This window comes from Carassius auratus, chromosome 4 (genome assembly GCF_003368295.1).
Source record: "Carassius auratus strain Wakin chromosome 4, ASM336829v1, whole genome shotgun sequence".
Classification (NCBI taxonomy): domain Eukaryota; kingdom Metazoa; phylum Chordata; class Actinopteri; order Cypriniformes; family Cyprinidae; genus Carassius; species Carassius auratus.
Window position 1 is genome coordinate 11,213,321 of NC_039246.1, and position 25,394 is coordinate 11,238,714.

At 35.8% G+C, this 25,394-nt stretch overlaps 4 protein-coding genes across 6 annotated transcripts; 1 reads left to right on the forward strand and 3 right to left on the reverse strand.

Annotated features, from left to right (window-relative positions):
• Positions 1 to 1,134: 1,134 nt before the first annotated feature.
• Positions 1,135 to 6,528, reverse strand: LOC113058354 (failed axon connections homolog). The gene is made up of 6 exons (XM_026226164.1): positions 6,054 to 6,528; positions 3,824 to 3,959; positions 3,547 to 3,743; positions 3,176 to 3,393; positions 2,293 to 2,409; positions 1,135 to 2,200 (listed from the first exon to the last, which is right to left on the reverse strand). Exons 1-6 carry the CDS (start codon positions 6,311 to 6,313, stop codon positions 1,914 to 1,916), a joined length of 1,215 nt encoding a protein of 404 aa, XP_026081949.1. The 5' UTR covers positions 6,314 to 6,528; the 3' UTR covers positions 1,135 to 1,913.
• A 584-nt stretch (positions 6,529 to 7,112) lies between these two features.
• LOC113058359 (cyclin-C-like) lies at positions 7,113 to 13,681 on the reverse strand. The gene is made up of 12 exons (XM_026226178.1): positions 13,624 to 13,681; positions 13,006 to 13,112; positions 12,756 to 12,840; positions 12,558 to 12,627; positions 12,425 to 12,476; positions 11,378 to 11,433; positions 10,864 to 10,899; positions 10,701 to 10,791; positions 9,612 to 9,680; positions 9,383 to 9,462; positions 9,192 to 9,310; positions 7,113 to 8,523 (listed from the first exon to the last, which is right to left on the reverse strand). Exons 1-12 carry the CDS (start codon positions 13,653 to 13,655, stop codon positions 8,469 to 8,471), a joined length of 852 nt encoding a protein of 283 aa, XP_026081963.1. The 5' UTR covers positions 13,656 to 13,681; the 3' UTR covers positions 7,113 to 8,468.
• Positions 13,682 to 14,766: 1,085 nt separating this feature from the next.
• On the forward strand, positions 14,767 to 19,300 carry LOC113058366 (desmin-like). 3 transcript variants are annotated; one of them, XM_026226202.1, is made up of 11 exons: positions 14,767 to 15,020; positions 15,575 to 15,740; positions 15,820 to 15,969; positions 16,059 to 16,178; positions 16,261 to 16,356; positions 16,770 to 16,904; positions 17,001 to 17,111; positions 17,215 to 17,325; positions 17,823 to 17,947; positions 18,618 to 18,869; positions 18,970 to 19,300. In XM_026226202.1, the coding sequence occupies exons 1-11, from the start codon at positions 14,839 to 14,841 to the stop codon at positions 19,055 to 19,057; spliced, it is 1,536 nt and encodes a 511-aa protein (XP_026081987.1). In that variant the 5' UTR covers positions 14,767 to 14,838; the 3' UTR covers positions 19,058 to 19,300. The 3 variants fall into 3 exon arrangements, with proteins under 3 accessions (XP_026081987.1, XP_026081977.1, XP_026081993.1); XM_026226192.1 differs by having other exon boundaries at positions 14,776 to 15,020; positions 15,572 to 15,740; XM_026226208.1 differs by having other exon boundaries at positions 14,778 to 15,020; positions 15,572 to 15,740; positions 18,975 to 19,300.
• An 800-nt stretch (positions 19,301 to 20,100) lies between these two features.
• LOC113058376 (phosphoacetylglucosamine mutase-like) lies at positions 20,101 to 25,136 on the reverse strand. The gene is made up of 13 exons (XM_026226220.1): positions 25,053 to 25,136; positions 24,369 to 24,577; positions 24,075 to 24,259; positions 23,203 to 23,270; positions 22,879 to 23,012; positions 22,602 to 22,797; positions 21,580 to 21,737; positions 21,408 to 21,491; positions 21,222 to 21,320; positions 20,969 to 21,088; positions 20,760 to 20,882; positions 20,512 to 20,685; positions 20,101 to 20,434 (listed from the first exon to the last, which is right to left on the reverse strand). The coding sequence occupies exons 2-13, from the start codon at positions 24,573 to 24,575 to the stop codon at positions 20,345 to 20,347; spliced, it is 1,638 nt and encodes a 545-aa protein (XP_026082005.1). The 5' UTR covers positions 24,576 to 24,577; positions 25,053 to 25,136; the 3' UTR covers positions 20,101 to 20,344.
• Between the last annotated feature and the right edge of the window lie 258 nt (positions 25,137 to 25,394).

Below are 25,394 nucleotides of genomic sequence, written 5' to 3' on the forward strand. Positions count from 1 at the left end.
AAAATGGCAAGACACTTCCCATTTTTTTCTAGGAAGTGCTTTAAATAGACGGCATCTTAATGCAGGATTATGTTCAATATTTTAAAAGGGCATTTGCGGCAACAGGAAGGAAGTTTGTATGGCACTGCAAAATACATATTTTAACTCATTATGGAACAGAAAAAAACATAAGTCTCATTCATTGCGCATCAGCCCCTGGGAGATCATTTCTGCGAGTGTGTTCATGTGTGACGATGACTCATGGACACACACTCACACACATCAGCTGTCTGTCTCCTTCTGTAATGGCTGCATTTAGCAGGGTATTTTGTTCTATTCTGCTCCAGTGTTTTCTGTCATGATGCTGCCCACAGGAGGCGCTCTTGCACAATCACAGATCCCTATCTGAAATGTTTGCTGCTGGACAAACACAAGTCATATTTTTAGCACATGTAACATCTGCACACACATATGAGTCTCTTGCTTTATATAGATTTAAATAGTGCGGCTGCAATCAGAATCTGAATCTTGTTACTGAAAAGAGGCTTTGAAACAGAAACAAATAATTGACCATATTTGTCGTTTTATAATAATATATTAACAATATTTGTGCCTATATGAATAATTCAGCCAAAATCTAATGTAGTAATTGTTTCAATAGTGTTGTAATTTGTCAATATTCAAATATGCAGGGAGTAGTGATGAGACATGAGATATGACTGATGTTAAATATGCGTTTAGATTATCAACATGCTCAATTTTCTTTCGAAAAATCCATAATTTATATTTTTTTAGAAAGTAATAGGCCTTTTATTATCTTCCAAAAAATGTTGTGGTTCACGTCTTTTTGTAAATATAACAATAAGTTTAACTTTTAAAATGTGAGTTTCAAATATGATACATCCAGCTAGAGCGACAACTGATATTTATATGCATTTTATGTAAATAGTCTGTTATGCCTAGAGAAAATGTAGTATGATCTCCACATGCTCGTATATCATATTATATGAATCATTAAACCATAAATGCCAGATGTATCAAATATGATACTCCAAAAAAGGCAAACTTTATTCATCTAAAGAAATAATTCCATGTTATAATATATATATATATATATATATATATATATATATATATATATATATATATATATATATATAATGCTTTTTTTATATCTTCACAGACTCTGGTCACTGTATGCTTTTATTGTTTGAAAAAAATCTATAAAAATCATAAACTGTTTAAAATGTATCCGTTGTCAGAATAAAGTAAGTCATATAAACTAGAGATGATATAAGGATGATTAAGTTACAGAATTTTCATTTTTGGGTGAATTATTCATTAATGCATTGCATAATTGGCCATAAAAAATCAAAATGGCAAGATCATCAATTTGGGAATTCTACTATGCTGCAGTTGTTTGAGGAAATTCAGCTTTCTCGCTCTGCATTTTCCATTTTTGGTTTGTAGATTCGACTGAATAAAACTGGACATGAATTTTAGATTAGAAATGATTCCGTCTTCATCAGTCACATATCTACACATTTCAATAATCACCCAAAAACCTTCTTTCTGTCTGTCCACCCGTATACTAATAAACCCCAGGATGTAAGAAGTGCTGTTTAGCTACAAACACACTCGGTGAATGGGGAGTGGTCACATGAGATGATGTCATGCTGCTGATTTCAAGCGCAGTGATGATGTCACACCGCAGGACGAGTGATTCAGCTGTAGCGTCATTCTCACTCTTTTATTCTGTTTTATTCCTGGATTCTCTATAGACTGGCCTTCCCTCGTTCAATAAAATCCTCTTTCTCATTAATTAAAAAGTGTCAGAATACCTTTCCCATCTGCTTTATTGTCATCCCTTACGCAGAGTCTGAGAACAAAGGGGGCGGGGCCCGTGCAGATGCCTCATCAAGGAGGTGTGGTTTTCACTTCAACTGCTCCATGTCCGAGCATTCGGTGTCCATGTCCGAGTCAAACAGAGAGTGTCCGGTGGCGTCGCTGTCTGGTGACGGCGTGTCGTGGTGCGATAGAGAGTTTTCCTGTTCCTGGAAGCTGCCGCTGCGCGAGTACAGACCCAAATCCGGAAGCTGGGATGGAGAATCCGGCTCCTCGCTCAGTCCGTCGTAGTAAAGGTCGTCGACGTCTACAAACCACTCTGGCCAGAATTTCCGGCGGATTCGCTCACAGTACATGGCCAGGTTGATGAACTCACCTGCACCGATGAAACAGCTTCAGTCAGTTAATGCGCTCATAACTTTATATGACAGTATTCCCATACAAAAAAGCATGAGTTAATGAGCTCACCTTTGATTAACTGCTCCGGACGAGTTCCTGGGAGAGTCCACATAGCCTGAGCCAGATGACCAAATACAGCAGCGTCTACTGTGGAGAGCTTCGGGCCCATTAGATACTTTTTATTGCCTGTGGGAGAAATTGTATTATTAAACTTTTTGTATGTTTTTTGATGTGTTTTCTGGTTTGTTGCTATGATATGGATCAGGTGCCTATGGAAGCTTGTTTCTAGCACGGATTAAAAAATAAAAAAGGTAATTGTGATATTATATTCGACAATTCTGATGTTTTTTTTTTTATGCAATTGCAAATTTATATCTTACAATTTGGCTTTTTTTCTGAGAACTGCATGTTTATATTTTGCAATTTTCTCATAATTCTCAATTTACAACTGACAGACTTTTTTTCTTATTTCTTTTTTTCCCACCACGGACTAAAAAAAAATGAAACTGACATTTTTATTGCATTTGTATCAAAATTGTGAGATATAAACTCAGAATTGAGAGAAAAAAAAGTCAGAATTGTGAGATAAAAAGTCACGATTTCCTTTTCTTTTATCCCACGAAGGAAACGGGTTTTCAAAGCAACCCATCTGTAGTAAGAGTAGGTTTCTTTTCATGATTATGCATCAAGAAACGTATTTAAAATGTACTGCATATTAAGAAAAATACTAAGAAAGAAAATCATTTTTTGCAGTGTGAAAGGAGGATTTATGCTAACTGGACACTAGAGGGCAGCACAGATCCATTGCCGCATTATTTTGTAAGCCGTTTCAAAAGCTCTGAACTCTTGAGATTCATCTAGAATGACCAATATTATATATGAAAAAACACTCAAATGCAGCAAATCCTGTCATTAAAGCTCACAAACTGTGCCTCAGATGTTCAAAACATACCAAGGAATGTGGTAAGAGTGCGCATATCTTTCTCCATCAGAGAATAAACCTCCTCTTTGGAGAAGCGTCCGATCCCGTGACCGTACATCTCTCTCTTCACAATGCTGCCGGTCACCTGACTCAAGATCCAACTGAGCAGGTCACTCAGCGGCCCGTTTGTGGCTAACATCTTCTGCGTCTCCTCCACATTGTCCACCCATTGACAGTATGCTATCGTCCTATAGCAAAACACATTGCATTAGATTATCAACTTTCCAGTTTATCATGTACAAGTTGGAATCCACTTATGAAAGCCTGTCTTTTAACAATATAATGATGAGGTAAAAAGGCTGTTCGAGACCACAACATGAAAAACCCCAGCTCAGTCTCACCAGTAGAAGTGCTCCTCCACCATCTTAATGATGGCGCGTGAGATGGCTTTCTCCTGAGGACTCAGGCTGGAGTTGAGGTTCACGCCGAGCTTCTCCTCCAGGAAGTCGATGATGAACTCTGTCCCGAACACCTGCTCCTTATTATACGCAATCCACGGCATCTTCCCTTGAGGAGACAACTTCCCATCAAAATAGTTCTGTGGAGAAAATAGTTTGTGTGTTTAAAAACCATCCATCTCTTTTCACAACATATCTTCATCATCATATATTTGGATACCTGGTAGGAAAGGTCCGCCATCCGCAGGTACGTTTCTATCTTCAGGCAAAAGGGGGACAGGCTAGGGGCTCCAGTTTTGGGCCGGGCAAACTGATGCAGAATGATGGCATCTTCAGAGTCCAACTCCTGTTCCTTCCTGGAGGACAGCAAATACCGAAGTGCATTAGAAAAGAATGGAGATCAAACAGTTTACAAATACACTAAAAGGTCCTAAAAATATTACATTTGTTTTCAAATGCACCAGAAACATTCCAAAAATGAGCAAGATACAGCAGCATCTACTGTGAAAAGCTTTGGGCCCATTAGATACTAATGGGAGAAATCATATTATTACTTTGGGAGAAATTTTATTACCAAATTGAATTATGCAGAAGGAACAAATATTTTGATGCTGTTTTAATGTGTTTGGTTGTTTTAATATTCAGCTCTCTAGATAGTTACCACCTTAAGTGCCTAGATTTTTTTTACATTTCATAATTTTTAAACCAACTTCATTATATTCTAAATGTATTGACATTGACAGAAACATTTCAAAATTATTTTATCAAATTCAAGTTTTGAATGTATTTCTAGTTGGTTTCTATAATATTACGGTCTCCACACATGGTTTGGGTACCTCCTTAAGCATCTACAGAATTTCATTAAAAAAAATAAAAAAATAAACATTTGTGTTTGTGTTTCAGAATGCACCAAAAACATTTAAAAGTGAGCAGGATGACCAAATAAAGCAGCATCCAAAATGGAAAGCTCTGGGTGCCTTATAAGATCTATTTTTATTGCTTAAGGAAGAAATAATATTAAATAAATAGAATTACATAAGGCAATAAAAACTAGTTTTATTTTTCATTGCTATGATATTCTGAACAATGTCTATGGGATTTTTTCATTCTTAAACCAAGTTCAAATAAATAAATTTAATTAAATCCTAAAACTTGTTGCAGAATTCACCAGAAATATTCCAGAATGTTTTATGTCAATCTGAAAGTTCAGTCTTTAGTGTTCTCTATCAGCAGGATTTAGTCACTATCCACTTCCCTAGTGCTGAAATTCATTAAAAGCATCATAGTCATTCGCTTTCTCTTTAGTTTCATACCAATGATTACGTGTTTGGTCTTAAATCAATAATATTTAAACTGTATTTGTGTAATGCATGTCTGAATCAATAGCTTATGTGAAGGATTGTGGAATAACAGCAAGTCCATCAGCCTTTCCCAGGGCCTTGTGTAACCTGAGATGTTTTGCTGAGGACTAACAGCACCTCCATTTCTGCAAAGGTCAGAGACAAAGCTAAAGCATAGAATTAAACTCAACTGGCTCTGACCACTATATTGACGGGTCACTATTTACACCATCTCACAAGGGGTCGATAGAGGTAATTCTGTCACAACACAGTAACACAAGGAGACATTATCCTCAAGGCCTGCACACAGAGACGCTCCAGCAACCGTGCCCTTGACACAGCACACATCAACATGTCAACATGCAGGCTTTAGACGAGGTAATAAATAGCATTCTGCTCAAAATTCATTCAGTTAGCAGGTATTCATTCTTCAGTGGAGGATAATCAATGGACTGCATTGCATTGTGTTGACCTGATTTTCCAAGTTATTAATTTAGGTAATATTTTCCTGTACATGCCCATCATACTCCATCCAAAGGAGAATTTTATATACACACACATGCACACACATATCTATTTTTATATATTTATAATTTTATAATATATTTCCATAAATAGTTATATATATTAAAAGCACAAGCACTGCATGTATATAGTAATAATAATAGTAGTAGTAGTATTATATATAAGCAGTATATATAAGCAGTACTTGTGCTTTATTATATATTATAAAATATTTTCATCCAACGTTTTTGCTCTATGTTGTGCTTATATGTATTATATATACATAAGTACTGCATATATGGCAATTATTATTACTACTACCACCACCACCACCAATTATTATTCATACCTATGCCATATTTTAAAATATAAAAGTACTTACAATAAAACTTACAATAATTACAGCACTTCTAATAAAATGATTAATTAAATATTTATATTAAATATAGGTTAATACCTGCATATACAGCAATAATAATAATAATAATAATAATAATTATTATTATTATTATTATTATAACTACTACTATTACTACTGATAGATAGATAGATAGATAGATAGATAGATAGATAGATAGATAGATAGATAGATAGATAGATAGATACCTAATGACAAGCAGCTCGTGTAGTAAATAGGCAGCGGCGGCGAGCAGCGCGCCCCCGGTGATGTAGAGCGTTTTTCTCCACCAGGAGTCAAATCCTAAAGCAGACATGATCCCTCCGTACTCCTGCAGCGGGTAGGCAATGATGTACCCATACAGCGACAGATGCTCCTCGGAGCCGCTCAAACCGAGCGAGAAGCTCTTGTTCAGGCCCAGCTCAAGCGCGCAGGAGCGGCTCCAGGCGAAGCCGACGCGCCAGTACATCCTCTCTCTCCTCTATCCGCCCTTCGGCCCGCTGTTCCTCCGGCAGAGGAGGCTTCATCAGTGCCGCGGGGTGGGGGTGGAGGTGGAGGAGGACCAGAGGTTCTATGGACACATGTCGCCTCCTGACGCGCGCTGGAGTCGGCATCAATCCGCAGCCGCTCGCCGCTCGTTCCGCTGTTTACCGCACAGCTGAGCGCGGCACGTCACCAGGGGCGGGGATGATGATGCTGCGGGGGCGGGGCGAACGCGCAGATTCTCCACTCTCATTTGTCAGATCCACTGCTGTCATAACAGTTTGGTAACAACAATTTCTTAAAAGGTCATAATATGAAATTATGTTTCGGTAATTTGTAAAAGCTTCATTCTTTTGCTCCCAAAAATAGTGCAAATAACCACACGAACAAAGGATCATTATTTAGTGTACTATTTAAATCAGTGTTATTTTAATATCATTGAGATTTTAAAGAAAGAATGAAATTTAAATCGTTTTATTATTTACATTTTTTATTTTCATTTTAATTGTACATGTTTATAAATTTTGTGTTTTGTCACTTTTATTTATATTTTAATTATTCATTTTGGTAAATAAACCTAAATAGGTTTTTTTTTTTTTTTTTTTAGTAGGTCAATTCATTGGGACCTTTTTGTTGGTAATTTTAAAGAGACGTTTACCAATTTACCTGAATTCATCCTACATAAAATTAAACTAAATGCAAGTGAGAACTGTTGAATTGGCAACTAGCTTAAATAAGCTTCAGGTAGCTGCTAATGCAAAAGTTGAAATAAGTTTCAAATAAACTTTTTTTTTGTTTTCACCAGCAGCTTTATTCAATAAGGCTTCTGAGCTCCATTATAGACGAATAAGAACACTCCAAGACCTCTCACCCTCCGCAACTCTCACATCATCAAATATATTTACAGGCAAATAATACATACACTGCATGACTGAGAGGGGCCACATTTATGTAAGTTCACTCAATAGAGATGAGGCAACACTCCTGAAGCACAGCTTAACAAAGAATCTCAGTGAGAGACAAAGCCAATAACAAAAAATGCCATTCAAAACACAGCCAAACATGTAAGTCCTGTAAAATCTTTTGAGGCCTTTCTACAATTAATTATGTGTCCCTCAAACTAATGACTTCAGTGGAGATGCAGATGATGGGAAGTGATGGACTTGATAACCACACCCAACTTGTCCCCCATTAAATGTGATGGATGCTTCAGTGTGCTGCAGCTACAGAGACATCAGTTCAACATAACAGAATGAAAGCAAAACACAGCATTTGGGTTATGGCAAGTACACATATAGCATAATCATACACTAAATTTATAATAAGAGGAAAAAAAAAAGTCAAGGGCTATATATGGGAAGCATATTTACAATGCAGTTTGAGTGATCAGCTCAACTATCCGTGTCACTTGTGCATTCTAACTCACATCCAAACGCACGGCAAATATCCAATCAGGATTTGATTACACAGTACGAGGGTTCAAAAGATCGCCGTCACATAGCCCTGTGGCCAATCAGTTTACAGACAGCCACTTTGTAAAGAGGACTGATCTGTTTCCCTGAGGAATACAAACTGTGATATGGTCAACGAGAGGCACGCATACAAATACATTTGCAATTAAACTCACACACTCTCTCCATCGCTCTCAGACAGAAAAAAAATCAAGTTTTCTTAGTTCCCAAAGAGCGTCCACTGACAGAAAGCTTCATGGGACTTTTCAAGGAAGTCAGGACCATCGACTAACAAGATCTGGGAAAACAGCACCCCTCTTAAGCAGATACCCAATGAGGTGCGTTTGTATGTGTGTGTGTCCCTAACATTCAAGACTATAACATTCAAGACTATAGCCTTAAGCTTGGCAAGAAATTTACATCAAAGCAGATTTCCGATTGGTGAACAATTCTGACATGGGCTCCTCTGATTGGTGGGAGGAAGGAAGGAAGGAAGGAGGTGGCATCATTCTATCTGCTCTGATTGCTAGAAAAACCCAGAGGAGGGGAAAGAGAGGATGTGTGTGCCAGGAATCAATTTCCCCAGTCATAAAACGATGTGCTTGTGAAAAGCAGCGATCAGATGTGCCAGGATGTGCTGTGTTTGCCTCTCTGAATCGCTCCGCCTCAGGTCCTCCAGCAGGGGCCGCTCTAGGACTGACTGTACGAGCTGTTCTGACTCCCATTTGAGCTCTGGTCAGTCTCACTGTTGTACGAAAAGCAAGAAAATACAGGCACTGAGGTGAGGTGAGGAAAAAAAATTAAAATAAAAATAAAGCTGAAATAAAATACAAACTAAATTTACAAATACTGCCTTGGCAATGGCAACTAACCTAAATAAATGTCAGTACTAAAATTACTAAAACTACAAATGAAATTAAAATTATTTATACATAAAGCATGCTTTAATAAAGGTTTTTTTTCTACTTTTCTAAATATATATAAACTTTGGTAATCGAAGTACATATAAAATAAAAAATAAATATTGGATGAAAAACGTACATTTAAAAAAAATGTAATTGAAAATTAGAAAAAACTAACCTACATTTAAAGCTATATAGATATAAAATAATATATATAAATATAATAAATGTACTTAAAACTCATATAATGAAAACAAAAATTTTAAGTTAACATATAAACATAATAACAAATTAAAAATATTAATAAATACTATAAAATTTTATAAATAATACTAAAATATCATTGGGATTCATAACCATGTTAAATTCAGAGCAAATGCATAAAAGCTGTGACATTAACCCTTTAAGATATATATTTTTTTTAAATCTATAACTGTACTATAATCCTATAATTGAAATTTTATCCAGGACATGTTGAGTGATTTTGTTAAGTGAGGAATGTCTGTCGTACCTGTTAGGAGGGGGTTTGGGTTTGGGCACCTTGTTGAGCACAGTAGCCATTTCCTTCCTATCATCAAAGTTCTTCCACTGTTCATAGAGTTTCAGAATCACCCTGATGATCTCCAGGATCTGTGCCAGAAAAGCTTCAGTGTTAATGTACACAGCACTCATTCATTTATTTTACAGCTAAACATGTGTTACCTTGTCCATGTCAACAGACAGCTCAGCGAACCACTGCCTGGCATCTTTCTGCTGCACCACACAGGCCACATGCAGGCAGGCTGGAGGAGGAGGAGGGAGGAGACAGAATCTGTAACTCTGCTCCCAGTGTATATATGTGACGCGTCAAGGTGTTATACAGTCATTCAGATCATCTGCTTGTTTGCAAGCATAGGACCTGTTGGATTCAGTGTAGGAGGTTTGTTCTTACCCAGTGCTATCATGAACGGAGGATAAAGCAGACAAAGGTCTGTCCTGTAGGTGTCGTTCACTATCCTCCTGCACACATTCACAGGACACTCACGTTCACTTATTCAGCTTACTTTGCAACACAGAAGCATGCTATTTTCTGTAAATGTGCAATACTTATGATTCATTAGCTGCTACTGGTAAATAAAAAGAAAAAAATCAAAAGATTGAGATGTATTATAGTTGTTATTAATATTTTTATATTGCAGATTTCATCTAAATACTTTAGAAACTTTGTTGTGCATCTGTCATTTTTTGTTTGTTTAAATTGCTATACTTTTTATTCATTTTTAGTGATTTTTATACACGAAGTTACACTAAATTTAAAAGATAAATGCTGGCTTAGCAACTAGCTGAAATACTAATATAATAATTTATTTCAGATTATTAACTATTTCTATATCAACTATAATAACCATGCAGTAAATGGTCAAATTATTTGTGCTACAAACCAATATGTTTATAATTAAAATAATATGATGAGAAATAGTAGTTTGCAATGTCAAGCAACATAAAAAAGTGTTTTTGTTCAATTCAAATAACTGGAAGCCAGGATTGTCTTTAACTTAAAAAACAGAAATTAGCTTAATAAAATAAGGCTAAAATAAAACAAAAGTATTAGATGAAAAACTTAGCTAACTGAAGATTAGTTATGTTATCTTAGTAACTAACTCAAATAAGCATAAGTTGAAGCACTAATATTGTATTATTCTAATAAAAATGACAAATGCATACAATAAAAGAAAAATAAAAGAACTAAAATTAAAATGTAAAAAAATATAAGCGAATACAGCAGTGACTAATACTAAAATAGCACTGCTGGAAGCACATGACACTGGACGCCTCACACATTCATGTTACAAATGGCTCTTACACTGAAAACAGGGCGGACAGAGACAGATGCAAGTGTCTCATATCAAACTTCTAAACATAAAGTTCATATTTAAATGTTTTCTTTACCACCCACTTGGATGGCTCTAACAGACTTATAAAGCACAATGAACAGTGGCTGTGTGTTTTCATGCCGTCTGAAGGCACACGCTCCTCACCAAGCCAGCGGGCAGCAGCATGTCCTCCTGACCCATGTCCTGCACATACTGCAGTAACGGCCTGTAAGGGTGGTACACGATCAGACAGCAGTCCTGAAACCAAACCAAACATCCATGAACAGATGCCAAAAACAAACAACCTAAAGGAGATGAATCAATACCAACCATGAGCTCCAGTAAGTAGAACTCACACTCCAAGATCTAGACAGAGAGAGAAGCATGAGTTCACTGTGAGATCTAATGTGCTAGCTAACATGTTATGTGCACTAATTATCATCTTTCCCATCAGGATGATCCATAAACATTCCACCAGACCTCTGAGATGTTTCCCAAAAAATAACCGCACTTATCACCAGCCCGAGACATGAGCTGCCAAAAACCAACAGTCATTTATCACCATAATGAGACTTTCCTACGAAGGTGTCGTGAGTGTGAGGAATGTCACTCCTGAAACTTGGTTACACTTAAGACATGACAGAAGGCTGCATCATCACCACACACATAATCACAGCCTCTCAGCCAGCGTTTCCATCATATGAATCAGACAGTTACAAGAACTTATTATCTAGATCTCTAGTGATGCTGTCAGATCCTGATATTAAGCAAAGTCATTCTTTCCACAGGAACTCATCTCAGAAAGAAATATCAAGGCTCACACTCGCACAGACGTTTGACTCACATGGTTCATTCTGAAGGGAAACTCCTTTGGAAAGGCATAAGAGAACCTTGTTTTCACTGTAACAAAAAGAAAAAGATTTATTCCATATTAGTATGAAAAGGTCACATGAAGAAGACAAGTTAGCATGCTTTTTGTGATCTGAGATTCCTAAACCGTACTGATAGTGAAGATATTTGGTCATTATGTGGTTATATGGTTAAAAGTTTAATTAAATGTTGATTTATGCTTGCAGGGTTTCTCTAGGTTTCATAAAGGTCAATGTAAGGCTTATGTCTTTTTTAAGACCAAGTCAATAAAATTTAAGGAATAAACTGAAGAGAATGTAGTATAATACGTCAATATATCCTCTAAATGTAAATGTCTAGAGAGCACATGATGGGCTGCAACACTTATACAAAAATACAACCTTCAAAAGATTTGTCATTCATTTATACATGTAAATTACTTTCACTACACCGTCTGATCATTAAAACCGCAAAAAAAAAGTGATAGAAGATAAGAAGTCTTGTTTACAGTAAAACTGATCAAAATGAAGTGAGTTTATTAACCAGGACAAATATCTTCCAAGGGATTAGAAATTGACTTCATTCAAAGGGAAAACTGGTTTTAATTTCCCACTGACAAATACTTCTCCTGGTTTTAAGCATAAACTCTCTTAATTTTGTTCAGTTTTTCCATTTTCCATTTGTATCTAAAGTAGTGCTGTTTAATCGTTTAATCATGATAAACTGCATACAAAAATAAAAGCTTGTCTTTAAAAATTATATTTGTGCGTACAAATATTTATCTATCTATACACACACAAACTTTAATTTATATTTAAATTATAAATATAAATATATATTAAATATATTTCTTAAATATATGCATGTATGTGTACAGTGTACAGGTCAGTATAGACATTTTTGTAAACAAACTTTTATATAACATGAAATGAATCGATTTGACAGCACTAATCTTAATTTAAGCATGTGTAGACATTTGTACTGGAAAACAAAAACACTATGGAAGATGTAATATCTGAAACTGTTTGATGAGTTGACTTACACACAGACGTTGCTGCAGAAATAAGGCGCGTGTTCGAAACAACACCAAATTCCTGTTAAGGACAGAATTTGATTTCATTTAGATTTGAATGCATGCATCTTTCAGCAGAAATTACCATATTGAGACAGTTTACCTCTACTTTAGAGGCCAGAAACACACATGTGGGGGCCATCAGCACAGGGTCTATACTCTTCAGAGAGTACCTGGAAACAAGCCAAGAGCTTTCTTTTACTTTCATGCAAGTGCACTTGAAAATGGCCATCAATCCAGAAGACAAGTATACATTTTACAGAGGAAGTGAAGAGTGTAACCAAGGCAACGACCCCCTCACCTGGCGTAGAAACGCTTAAAGTACACCGTTGCTGTGGCAATGACCTGCTGCCTGAGTTTCAAGTGTTCCCCCAAAGCTTGAATCACTGCCACAAGATGACAAATTAAACTATTTAAAGTGTTTTTTGGACAAAGTTTATTCCTTTAGACATCTTAAATACAACACAGGTGAATTAAACCTGAAAATCTGCATTCATGTATTAATTCAGAACAGGGGTGTATTTATATTTATAAACAAATAATCTCCAAACCATTGGCAAAAAATATCTGTAGCTTCCAATATTCCTCCTCTGTGAGGAACTTGAGATCTTTCTGTCTCTCCTTCATCAGATCTTGTTTGTCCAGAACCCACTGCAGACTGATGAGAACAAACATCAGACACTTCAAATTCAGAAATCATTAAAAAAAATAACATACATACCAACTCAGCAGCATTATAGTGAACCTTTATTTATATACTCCTAATTTCCAAACTTCATACAAGCATAAAAACATCACAATAATTTTAATAATTGAAATCCTAAAATGAGTTAAAAAGATGAAAATGAACTCGTGCCGTGAATAATCCACATTTATGCTCATAGTTCGTAAATTCAATTTCTCTATGGTTTCTTCAGTCCAGAGACACTAGCCAGCCGGCTAAAGCTAATAATCCAAATATCTATACTGTTCAGAGAATAAAATACATTTATTCTAGTATCTATTCATTAACAAGGCATTAACCGATATTTGGTAAATATTTTGCTTTAATCTGGCAAATCCTAGAATTGTAATGTTTTTATTTCTCGTACAGCTTCGCAGCAACAGCAAAACCGCTAGAAATCGCTTTAATGTTCCCGATTTATGTCGTCAAACGCGTCTCTACTTACTAATGTGAGCTCTGCCAGAAGTTCCCTGCCATCTTGAGGTGACTGAGGTAGAAAATTAAGCCTCAATGTGATGTTAAAATATGACGATACTCTGATCTAATCAGATGAGAAGCGCCACACCAAAAACACTCCGTAGAATTTCAATGTGCTCATTAAAACGATCCGGGAGGAAACACATTTACGCATCAGTTCCGGATCGAGTCCTGCGCTCTTCTCTTTTTCATACAAATAAACATATAGGCCTATCTGCTATTAAAAGGCATAATATAATATAATATAATATAGTATAATATAATATAATATAATATAATATAATATAATATAATATAATATAATATAATATAATATAATATAGATATATTGAGATAATAAAATGTTACTGTTGTTATTATATAAAACTATATAATATAAAATATAATATATATCTCATGAAATAAAAGTATTGTAAAATAATATAATCCAAGTTTATATGACAAGTTTATATAATATCAATTTAAATAATAATTAAATAGTAAAATAATATAACAAAGAACTCATATTACATAATTGTTGTACTAATTTAATATAGTACAATATAATATTATATAAATAAATTATTTATATAATTATTGTAGATAATATAATTGTATGCTGTTGTTGTTATTATTATTGTTATTTTTATTATTTAAAACTATATAATACAATATATAGCTCATGATATGACAATGTAAATGTAAATGACAATGTAAATCATAATAGAATAGAATAAAATAGAATAGAACAGAATATCCCAACTACATATGAAAATTTAAAAGATGATAATCAACTTTAAATAATAAATAGAATATAATACAATATTGCATAACATATAATTTAATAAAAAATAGGCATATTATAACAAATATGGTAAATAATAGAATTTAACTGTATTATTATCATTATTTAAATGTAACAAATACTATCTCATGGCACTTTTTTTTAGTGCTATAGTACTTTCAGTCTCCAAGTTTCTAGCAGAGAATTTCATTAATGAGACTCTCAGGCTTGCCATCTTCATCAGGAGAGCTCACTCGTCTATTTTTACCGTGGTGCATCTCTTCGCGGTGTCCCGTCAGATAACTGACTCTGTGTCAGACTGAGGTTTGACATTCCTCCTCCGGACAGGACAGCAGGTATAAAGCCCCCTTCATCAGGGATGGGACACAACGCTTCTGTAGAGGAACCACCAGCTTCACCATGAGTCACAGCCCAGACAGGATGTCTTCCTACCGCCGTCACTTCGAGGGTGGCCTGAGCTCCGCTTCCACGCTACAGGTGCGGGTCTCCAGCCCTTCACCCACCCGAGGAGCAGTGCGCCACCGCTCCGCCAGCTGCTCTCGCAGGGCGCTCTCCGGGACCCGCAAATCACGCATGACCAGGTAGGCCTCATAATAAAGTAGCCTATAACATCACTAATTTTATTTCAGCTAAAACATTTCTAATTTTGCTTACTTTAGGTCGATGTACTAAGAAAACTAGTCCTAAAACTAAAATTACATATACTTTAAATAACATAAAATAATTGTTTTTATTTTTATTTTATCTAGCTGCCTGGGTAACAGGTCTCACTTTTTGTTTAGTTTAAGTTGGAGTAAAATAAATAAAACGAAATAAACTAAAATTAAAACCTATTTAAAAAAAGTACTACAAATGGCAAAAACACAAAAATATTAAAACTTTGACTAAACAGACAAAGCTAGAAATATAAAAATTAAATTAAAATTAAAAATATTATATATCAATGATATTCAATAACAATAACACTAGCTAAAATAGACTAAAATATAATAATAATAATAAATTTCCATTATTGTTATATTTAATCATTACATTTGTCAAATTGTTTGTATTTTGTATTTTGTAATATGCAAATAAATATTAAGTTTTACTATAATTAGCATTGTAAATATATGTTTGTGTCTTTGTACAGCAGTGTGAGTATGGGAGCGTTGTGTCTGGGCATGGGTTTGGGGGTCGCTGGAGGCGCAGTGGACCTGGACGCTGCAGCCGCTGAGAACCAAGCTTTCCTCAGCACACGCACCAGTGAGAAAAAGGAGATGGTCGTCCTCAATGACCGCCTGGCTGTATACATCGAGAAGGTAAGACACTTCTCCATCTTCTCCTTTTGCTTTCCCTGCTTTGAAGAGCAGCCTGTGAGTGTGAGTGTGCTTGTTACAGGTGCGCTCTCTGGAGCAGAGCAACAAGCTGCTGGAGGCAGAAATCGATGGCATTAAGAGCCACCATGTGAAGCCGTCTGGTCTGCGACTGCTCTATGAGGACCAGCTGAGGGAGCTGAGGAGGATTGCTGACCAGATGAAAGTCCAGCGGGTGAGGAATGACCACAGGGCCATTATGACTTACTCGCTTACACATTTAGACCATAACTTGATCATTACTTTCTACCTTTGCTTTTGTAGGATCTGGCGGTAGCAGCAAAGGATGCCATGGCAGGTCAGCTGGAAATGGTGAAGGTGAAATACGAGGAGGCTGTGGAGGCCAGGAAAAAGGCAGAGTTTGAAATCGAAGCCTTCAGACCGGTAAGGTCCAATGTAATACAGGAAGTGTAACATAACTTGGTTTCACACAATGATTGGGGTTCAAACTCTCTCTGTCTATTAGGATGTGGATGCAGCCACATCCGCCCGAATTGCCTTGGAAAAACGGCTGGAAAACCTGGAAGTGGAGCTTGAGTTCCTGCAGAGGATTCACAAAAAGGTGCATTTCAAAATAATATTATTTAATATTATAAATCGCATCAAAATTTTATAGAATATAATATAATAATATTTATAAAATATAAAAGTCATGGCAACATATGTTTTTCCATTACCATATCAAAAAACTAAACTACTTACAACTTTATTTTTAAGTTATATAAGATTTAACTACATTTTTTAAAGTCATTTTAATATAATTTTAGATGAATTTAGTTTTTCCTAAAAACCTAAAAAAGAAAAAAATGTTTACAGTGTGCCAAATGTACAATTTTGTTGTTAAATGTGCTGGTAATATAATCAGGGTTGAATTGAATTGTTATATGATTTTATTGCCAATCACTGGGTATTTAATTGCATTAATATAGTTAATAATTGAAAAGTTTTGATTTAACCACATTTTCTGTATGTCAGGAAATCGAGGAGCTGATGGCTCAGATTTATGGATCAGTGGCTAAAGTAGATGTGGCCTTCTCTTTGCCCGATCTGGCATCTGCCCTCAAACAGATCCAGGCTCAATATGACAGTATCGCCGCTCAAAACCTGCAGGTAATCAGGAAGGGACAAAAAATATACTTCAATATCCCTCAAACTTAACTCTTTTGTTCAAGTATGCTCATTTTTTTCCCGACCGCTGTTCACTAGGAGATGGATGCTTGGTATAAAGCGAAGTTTCAAGATCTAAACAAAGCAACATCACGGCACGTGGAAACGGCGAGGAGCGTCAGAGAGGAAATCACAGCCTACAAGAGAGAGGTGTGGGATGTGGACAGTTTTTGTGTCCTGTTCTTTATTTTAAAAAAAGCACCAAACGGTACTGCCTTATAAATTAAGGCTGATAATGCTTGTGTGTTTTCAGATTCAGAATAAACAGAGAGAACTGGACGCTCTTAAGAACAGGAATGAAGCACTGCTGCTCCAGATAAAGGAAGCACAGGAGAGACACAAGAAAGAGGAGGAGGAGCTACAGGTAAAGCCACACCCCCTTCATTGCAGAGAGAACATGTCACATTGGCTGCATCCAAAATCACATACTAAGTATGTACTTATTTTGAAAAGTGATTACTTGACAACCATTAAAAAAACACATGTAATCTGGACCTATATCAGCATAGTTTCTTTGCTACACTTTTATTCACAAATCCTCTTCTCTAGACTAATGGCTAGTAAATATTGCATAGAAACTGGATGGATAATACTGTAGTTTTTTTGCAATATATTTGTTTAAGCATAAATTATTGATCATTTGTACTGTGTTATGTTAACTGTATTGTGTTCTGGCCAGGTCATAAGAGTCCAAGATGAATTTCCCAGAAATAGGGCAATAAAATCTATTCTATTCTATTCTATTCTATTCTATTCAAGTGTCCATCATTTGTGTATATCGGAATATCGATGGAGATTTAGGTCATCCAGCTACATTTTGTCTACTCTTTTATGCATGCTGTAAATTGATTTGTGTCATAGATCCGTATTGACACTCTAAAGGAGGAACTGAAGTCTATTAAGGGGAAGATTGCACTTCTACTGAGAGAATACCAGGATCTGCTCAACGTTAAGATGTCGCTGGAGATTGAAATCACCACATACAGGTACATACACTTCATCCACTCCAATGAAAAATACATAATATCTCACAATTTTGACTTTTTTTTTTTTTTTTTTAATGTAAACTCAGATTTGCAAAAAAAATAACCTCAGAGTTCCAAGATAAAAACTAAATTCTAAGAAAAACGTTAGAACTGTGACTTTTTTTCTGGCAATTCTGAGTTTACATCTTGCAGTTTTTTTTCTCAACAAGGAATTAATCGATTAAAAAGTTAATTGCAACTTTTTTATCTTACAATATTGACTGTTTTCTCGCAACTGTATGTTTATATCTAATAATTCTGACTTTTCCACTGAGAACTACAAGTTTAAATCTAGAAATTCTGTCTTTTCCCCTAAGAATTCTAAGCTTCTTGCAATTTTTGTTTTCATGAAATTAAAATTAAAAAAGGTAACAATTCCAACTTTTCTCTCGCAATTGCAAGTTTCAGACTTTTTTTCTCAGAACTGCAAGTTTCTCACAATTCTGACTTATTTTGTCAAAATTGTGGGAAACCGTGAAATAAAAATTGTCATCTTTTTTATCCCATGGTATAAATAGACTTCCATAATATGGTGATTAAAATGGTTATCACTTTGCCATATACACATAGTTCAGAATCCTTGGAAATTTACCCATGTCTAACCCTGTTTGATTTGCCTGTGGTTTCACAGGAAGCTGATAGAGGGAGAAGACAGTCGCTTGTCCAGTATGGTGAGCGGTCTGTCTCTCATGAGCGTGAGCGCAGGAATGGTCAGCGATGTTTTTGGTGCAGCAGCAGCCCACAGTGGAGCAGTGAGCTCAGCTGCCTCTGAGAAGATGCTCTCCAGCAGCACAACAGTTGACCACAACCATCACGAGTCTCTGGAGGAGTTCACTCACGAGCAGGCTGTGGAGATGACGGAGAGAAAGACCGTCCTCATTAGGTACAAGTATACCACTCCAACACAACATTACAAAACAATACTTTTTCCCTGTTTCTCAATGTTGTTGTAGAAGCTAATTCCCATCTCTCTTTGGTTGCAGAACAGTTAAGACAGACGGGGACACCTTTCAAAGCGACACACAAGAACGTACCATCACTATCTCTGGTGCTGCAGACGAGAACGATTGAATCAGAGTCATGAGATCTCAATCCAAACCTCCATATCAACGTTTATTCATTTAGAGTTGTCGTTGCTCAGAACTCACACTCCATTATCAAAACCTGTGACAAACCAACGTCACAAAAAGTCTCTTTACCTTTGCTACCTGCTTTGTGCTTTGACTAAACTGCTGTAACTGGGTGCATTAAGCGTTTAACCATGTGTCAACTGATTCTTCACAACAAATAAAGTTTGATTGCATAGCAGCAGTGCCTGAGGTTATTTTAGTGCAGTTTTTCTGTTTGAAGTGCATATATGGCATACACAGAGAAGCAATGCTTTCATATATAATTTTTTTTACAGGAAATCTCAGAGAGACGATGTTGAGAAAATATTTTCCCATGCAGTTACTTAAAAAAAAAGAGACACCTTGGTATAAAATCACATAATGCTACATTATGCTTTACACAAGTTCTAATTCACCCAATCTCTATTTTATTTAGTACAATAAGGTTTTTATTAGAGAGCTGGCCAATACTGATTGCACATACACTACTATTGAAAAGTTTGTTGTTTTGTTTTTTTTCTAGAGAAATTAATACTTTTACTCAGTAAGGATGCATTTAAATTGATCAACTGATACATACTGAATATTACATCGTTACAAAAGATTTCTATTTCAAGTAAATGTTATTTTGAACTTTTTTTCATCCTGGAAAATAATTATCATGATTTCCACAAAAATATTAATCAGCACAACTGTTTTCAGCATTGATAATAATTGAATGTTTCTTGAGCAGCAAATCAGTATTAGAATGATTTCTGGAGGATCACGTAACATTGAAGACTCAGCTTTGACATCACAGGAATAAATTACATATTAAAACAGATTCGATATTTAAATCATACTTATATTTCACAATATTGCTGTTTGTAATGTATTTTCAGCAAATAAATGCAGCCTTGGTGAACATAAGAGGCTTATTTTAAAAACATTCAAATATCTATTCCAAAACTATTGAAAGATATTTTCTTCTAAAATCAAAATGGCAGATGAATTGGGAAAAAGGGCCAAACTTGATTATTCTGTAATGAAATTAGTGTAAACAAAGGTTCACAAAGATCACAGTTTAACATAATCATACACTTCCATTTATAAAGATTGCTGGTCATTCATACAGTACAAAGAGTAAACTATTAACATTTGTCATCTCCCAAAACATTTGTTTGTGCAACAAATACTAGTCTACTGTACATTTACAGTTTTCATACATTTCCTGGATGGATTCAGACCGACTGTTTGCATGAATGCTTGATTAATGTAAAGGTTTTGGCTCGTCTCCGACTCCTCCAGCGAGACGATACACAGCCAGACTGACCTCGTGAGCCAGACTATCAGCGTTTTCCTGCACATAATCACAGAAAATATACATTTACAATTAAATATATTGAGATACATAATGAGCATAATGATCATGTGTACCTGTGTGTCAGCCTCAGCATAGACCCTGACCACATCTTCAGTTCCAGACGGTCTAACGAAGGACCGAGCGCTTTTATATTTCTTAACAAGCGAGTCGATGGCGTCCTGCAGACCCTCTGGAGTCACGGCCCTCCTTTCTGCATCTGTTGTATCTATAACACGCCGGTCTGACACCTGCAGACTATAATAGTTAAATATACTGTACACAAAAACTCATACGCCTCACAGACACACACACAAGCACACACCGTGACTTTAAGTTGGCGGTTGGGCAGGTCTGTGTAAATTGCGTCCCAGTCTTGGACAGACATCCCTCTGATGGCCAACACTGCTTCAATCACTAGCATATCTGAGATCGCGTCTCCCACCGTCTGCAGAAGAGAGAAAGGGAGTTAAGAGTTGAAAAATAGTTTGAATCAAATAGTTGAAATAAGATGGTGTTTGTGTTGGTCTAGACCTGGTTGATCAGATTGATGGTGCTCTCCAGGAGTTTTACCGCTCGCTTTCTCTCATCGTTTGTGTTCGAGTCTTTCAGCAGCTCCTGAATCTGTTTCTGTGCTGCTTTACTAAACAAAACCTGCAACACAACAGTAAAAAAACACTGGTTACAGTGTACTAACAAATTTAAAAATATAGATTCTAAAGTCTCTAAACTGGAAAGCTAGCTTCTACCTTATTTATAAAATGTAATTATTTAGCAGTGAACTCACAGTTCCATGTCCATTAGCCTCAAAATACACCCCAATATCATATTCCTGTGCCGCATGATGTAGGTGCTTCACTCCTGTTTTTGTACAGCATACAGTGACCTGTGGAGAGGTCAAAGCTCACCTTAATATCTCACGAACACTGAGTTTACATACAATAGTTAAAGGAGATGTTTTGTAGACTTTCACCTTCATGACGTCCTCCAAGTAGCGGGTTGAGCTCCCATTAGCATATGCTGTCTGAACAACAGCAATCTGTAAGTTCAACCCTGCCTGAACACACACACAGAAGAAAGAAATGTCTGAATTCATTTTTGGACGTGCTCGTTTTCATTTTAGACCGTGTTTGAGTGTGTAGAACCTGTGTGAGCAGCTCTTTGAGGTACGTGCTGATGAGAGTAGCGATCTTGTCTCCATCCAGCAGATGGAAGCAGCCTTTAGAGTCGGTGTAATAGAAAACAATGCGATCGGCATCACCATCGAACGAGCAGCAGCGCTCACCTACTCCCATATTCATACCTGGATAGACAAAAAAAATAGAGATTTCTCTAATATTCTCTAATAGTCTAATATTCTCACCAAGGCTGCATTTATTTGATCAAAATAAAGAAAAAAAATCGAATTTAAAATAACTGTTTGCTGTTTTAATATACTCTTGTGATGGCAAAGCTGATTTTTTTTCCTTCAGTGTCACATGATCCTTCAGAAATCATACTAATAGCTGATTTGGTGCTCATTACACTATTCTTATCATTTGTATATATTGAAAAAAATTGTTGCTGCTTAAAGATTTTGTGGAAAATGTGATACACAACCATTCAGATGTTTGGCATAGGTAAATAAATTAAGCAATAAAGCATTAAATTGATAAAGGTGAGAGTAAAGATATTTATAATGTTACAATGTTACAACTTTATCATTCAAATAATTGTCCTTTCGAACATTCTATTCATCAAAGCATCCTAAAAAATGTAAAACAAAAATATTAAGAAGTATAAACATTGATTACATAAACATATATCATTGATAATAACAAAGCAAATCAGCATATTAGAATGTTTTCTGAAGGATCATGTGACACTGAAGACTGGAGTAATGAAGCTTTGCATCAAATGAATAAATTACACCTTAAAATGCATAGAAAACAGATACTGCACAATATTATTTAGCATTTTTGATCAAATCATTTTTTTTAAATCAGAATTATTCCTCACTTTTGACCAGTAGTGTAGGGTTTCTATCATTATATCATAAAATAAACTATTTTGATTAATACAAACACAAATATTACAACGTTTTCATATAAAACGGTTTTCCCTGCTGGGATCAGAGGTGCAGTTCACAGGACCATGTGTTTTCACCCCTCAAGGAGTTCAGACAGACCTTGAGGCGCTTTCTGCTGGACTTTGACGTAATCTGCTCCACACATGTGGTTGAGTTTCCCACTACTGCCGTCATTCGAAAGCACCACCTGCAGTTCTGAGCGAAGAAACGGCTCCATTTCTCTCATTTTCAATGCGCCGATGCCGTTGGCTCCATCCACCAGAAGCCTCTTCTGATCATCGGTGCGGTTTGAGGCCTATAGAATACAAATAGGGAAGCAATTAATGCTAGAAATAATCACTACCATTAATGTTGGCTGTTTTTTTGTCTCGCTCACGTTCTGGGTGAGCTGAAGGAAAGCCTGTGAGAGTTTTTGGTAGTAGCCCTCAACAGTGGGACTGCCGTAGCAGCCGTTCGTGTTGCAGCAGCACACCATATAATGCAGCTGGGGAGTGGTGACCAGACCATAGTCTTAAAGAGAAACACACACCCATCAATCTGTCACAATATAATCAACGGAGCAATTCATCAACCTTTGTACTGTCATAACAAGCTGTACTTATAATCTGAAAAAGAATGCAAATGCAAGACAACTTCAAATGAGCTTTAAGGAAAAATAATCAAGGTCAACAAATGAAAGTTTTGAAATCCATAACCATACCATGAGTTTTGCCACCCAAACTGGAAACGCCATCCAGTACAGCCTGAGAGAGACTAGCACTGCTTGGCCTGAAGAAAACAAAAAGAGAAATAAAATACTACACTTAAATTATGCATTTTATGCATAACATTCAACCAATTTACATGCTACAGATGAGCACAACAAAAAAACAACAACAAACATATTATTTATCAATGACTGTGCTTTACAATATACATTTTTTTCTTGTTGCGGAATAAAATAAAAAAAAATCTTATAATGGTTTTTCTCATGCTTTGTAAGAAAGATTTGGATAATAATTGCCATTATCTTGAATTTTTTTTTGTGATCTGGTTGATAATTTATAAAACACATTCATTTACTTTTTGCTTTCATAATTTTTTTTTTGTTACAGATTAATTTAACTGACAGATTAATTCAGGGTCTCTTTGAAAAAAATAATTGCAAGAACAAATACAAAATATAGATCTATATCTAAAGTAGTGAAAGGAAAGTAGTGAAAACTCAAAAACATAATTTGTACAATATGTTTAATATTCGAAACAACTGTACTCGTGTATGAAACTTCTTTAACAGGTTGTTTATGTCTAATTATAAATTCAGCAGTGAAAGTGTTGCTTTTTAGATTGTTAATGAAATAAGATATATGTATGTTATATGTGTATGAAATCAATCCTGATGATGATTAACAATCAACTACACTGGCTATTCCATCACATTTTCAGACAGTGAAACTTCTGTTTTCTGACTTAATACATTGGCTTGGCCACTATGAAGTATCTACAGGTTCAGTAACTTCTCTCTGTATGTACTTAAGCTTTCAATTTGAACATTTGTTAACCGTCCCGCTGTGTAAACAGAAGCCAGGCTACCTGGTGTCTTTGCCGACGTAAATGCATGCAGGCACGCTCATGTCGATGTCCTCTTTCTCAATAATGTCCTTCAGTTCTTTAAGGAGAGAGTCCTGCTCGGCGTTAGCGAGTTGTGTGGCGTATCCCTCCCACACCGCTGTCACCATCTCCCCCATGGGGTCAATAAGCTTCACCCCATTGTCTTCCTGAAAATGACGAGGATAACATTGCAGGAACATTCTCAGAAGGTGAACGACACAGAAATATTCTATTGTTATGACAGTAAATGTGGACACAGATGGGTGCGTTTCTTACTTCTGGGTTATGAGAAGCAGTCACCATGACTCCAATGGTGGATTTTGTCTTTTTGGACCTCAAAGTTGCCAACAGCCCCATGCGAAACATGATGTGATCCAGATGTTTGGCGTGAGTGCGGAATCCAGCTGTGCCATACTGCAACGTAAGGCCCTCCGGCTTCGGATGCAGCTCTGATTTTTGAGATACTTCCTCAAACTGAGCCATCTCTGAAAACAAACACATAAACATCTAAGCTTGATTCATTCATTCTGATTAAATGATATTCTTTACAACTTTAATAACAGGATCACCCACTGTGATTGACATTAAAGCATGTATATAACAATTATTATAGAAAAATTCATTAAGAATTCAAAACCCCAAGCAGTTTGTGATTTATGGTGCACATAAAATGCAATAACCAAAACAATAATTAATAAACCAATCCCAAGATAAACCAAAGTAAAGTTTTTTTTAAAGAATTATAAATTGTAATAATTTAACAATTTAACAATTACTACACTCAATTATTACAAATAATAACTTCTTTCAGTCTGAAATTAATGACATTCCTAATCGCACCACTGCACATATTATCCGGACATGCAAACTAAAACAAAACATATTCAAACTAAATACAGAAGTTTTTTCAAATGATTAAATAATTTTAATATCAACATAGATGATGAAGTTTATACTCACTCGTCTGTTTCTGTGACTAGAGCACTTCCTACTTCCCGGATTACGTGGCTACAGCGATTTCTGTCGCCACGCCTCCTTTCATGACGTTTTCAGGAACTTGATGCATATGCATTTTCGCTTAACCCACAGATGAAAGTCTATTTATATTAAATGTTTGCAGTGTTTGCTAACTGAGAATTTTCATTGTTATTCCCGAGATATTGGATTTAAAAATAACAAAAATAAAAAAATATTTATTGATCAATTCAAATTTCTAATCACAGATATAATAGTTATTGTAAAATATACAATTACAATTACAAGAACTGAATTAAAGTGAGGATGCTAAAATAAATTTTTATA

Excerpts from the sequence above, each read along its gene's own strand:
- LOC113058354 (XM_026226164.1), bottom strand. The coding sequence starts at position 6,313 with ATGTACTGGCGCGTCGGCTTCGCCTGGAGCCGCTCCTGCGCGCTTGAG. Across the intron at positions 3,960-6,053 it reads CACGAGCTGCTTGTCATTAG|GAAGGAACAGGAGTTGGACT; the intron begins GTATCTATCTAT and ends GCTGTCCTCCAG. Across the intron at positions 2,410-3,175 it reads CACTCTTACCACATTCCTTG|GCAATAAAAAGTATCTAATG; the intron begins GTATGTTTTGAA and ends TTTCTCCCACAG.
- LOC113058359 (XM_026226178.1), bottom strand. The coding sequence starts at position 13,655 with ATGGCAGGGAACTTCTGGCAGAGCTCACATTA. Across the intron at positions 12,841-13,005 it reads ACAGATATTTTTTGCCAATG|TGATTCAAGCTTTGGGGGAA; the intron begins GTTTGGAGATTA and ends ATCTTGTGGCAG. Across the intron at positions 12,477-12,557 it reads TTCTGGCCTCTAAAGTAGAG|GAATTTGGTGTTGTTTCGAA; the intron begins GTAAACTGTCTC and ends TGTCCTTAACAG.
- LOC113058366 (XM_026226192.1), top strand. The coding sequence starts at position 14,839 with ATGAGTCACAGCCCAGACAGGATGTCTTCCTACCGCCGTCACTTCGAG. Across the intron at positions 15,970-16,058 it reads ACCAGATGAAAGTCCAGCGG|GATCTGGCGGTAGCAGCAAA; the intron begins GTGAGGAATGAC and ends TTGCTTTTGTAG. Across the intron at positions 16,905-17,000 it reads TCGCCGCTCAAAACCTGCAG|GAGATGGATGCTTGGTATAA; the intron begins GTAATCAGGAAG and ends GCTGTTCACTAG.
- LOC113058376 (XM_026226220.1), bottom strand. The coding sequence starts at position 24,575 with ATGGCTCAGTTTGAGGAAGTATCTCAAAAATCAGAGCTGCATCCGAAG. Across the intron at positions 23,013-23,202 it reads TTTGGGTGGCAAAACTCATG|ACTATGGTCTGGTCACCACT; the intron begins GTATGGTTATGG and ends TTTCTCTTTAAG. Across the intron at positions 20,435-20,511 it reads ATGCTGAGGCTGACACACAG|GAAAACGCTGATAGTCTGGC; the intron begins GTACACATGATC and ends GATTATGTGCAG.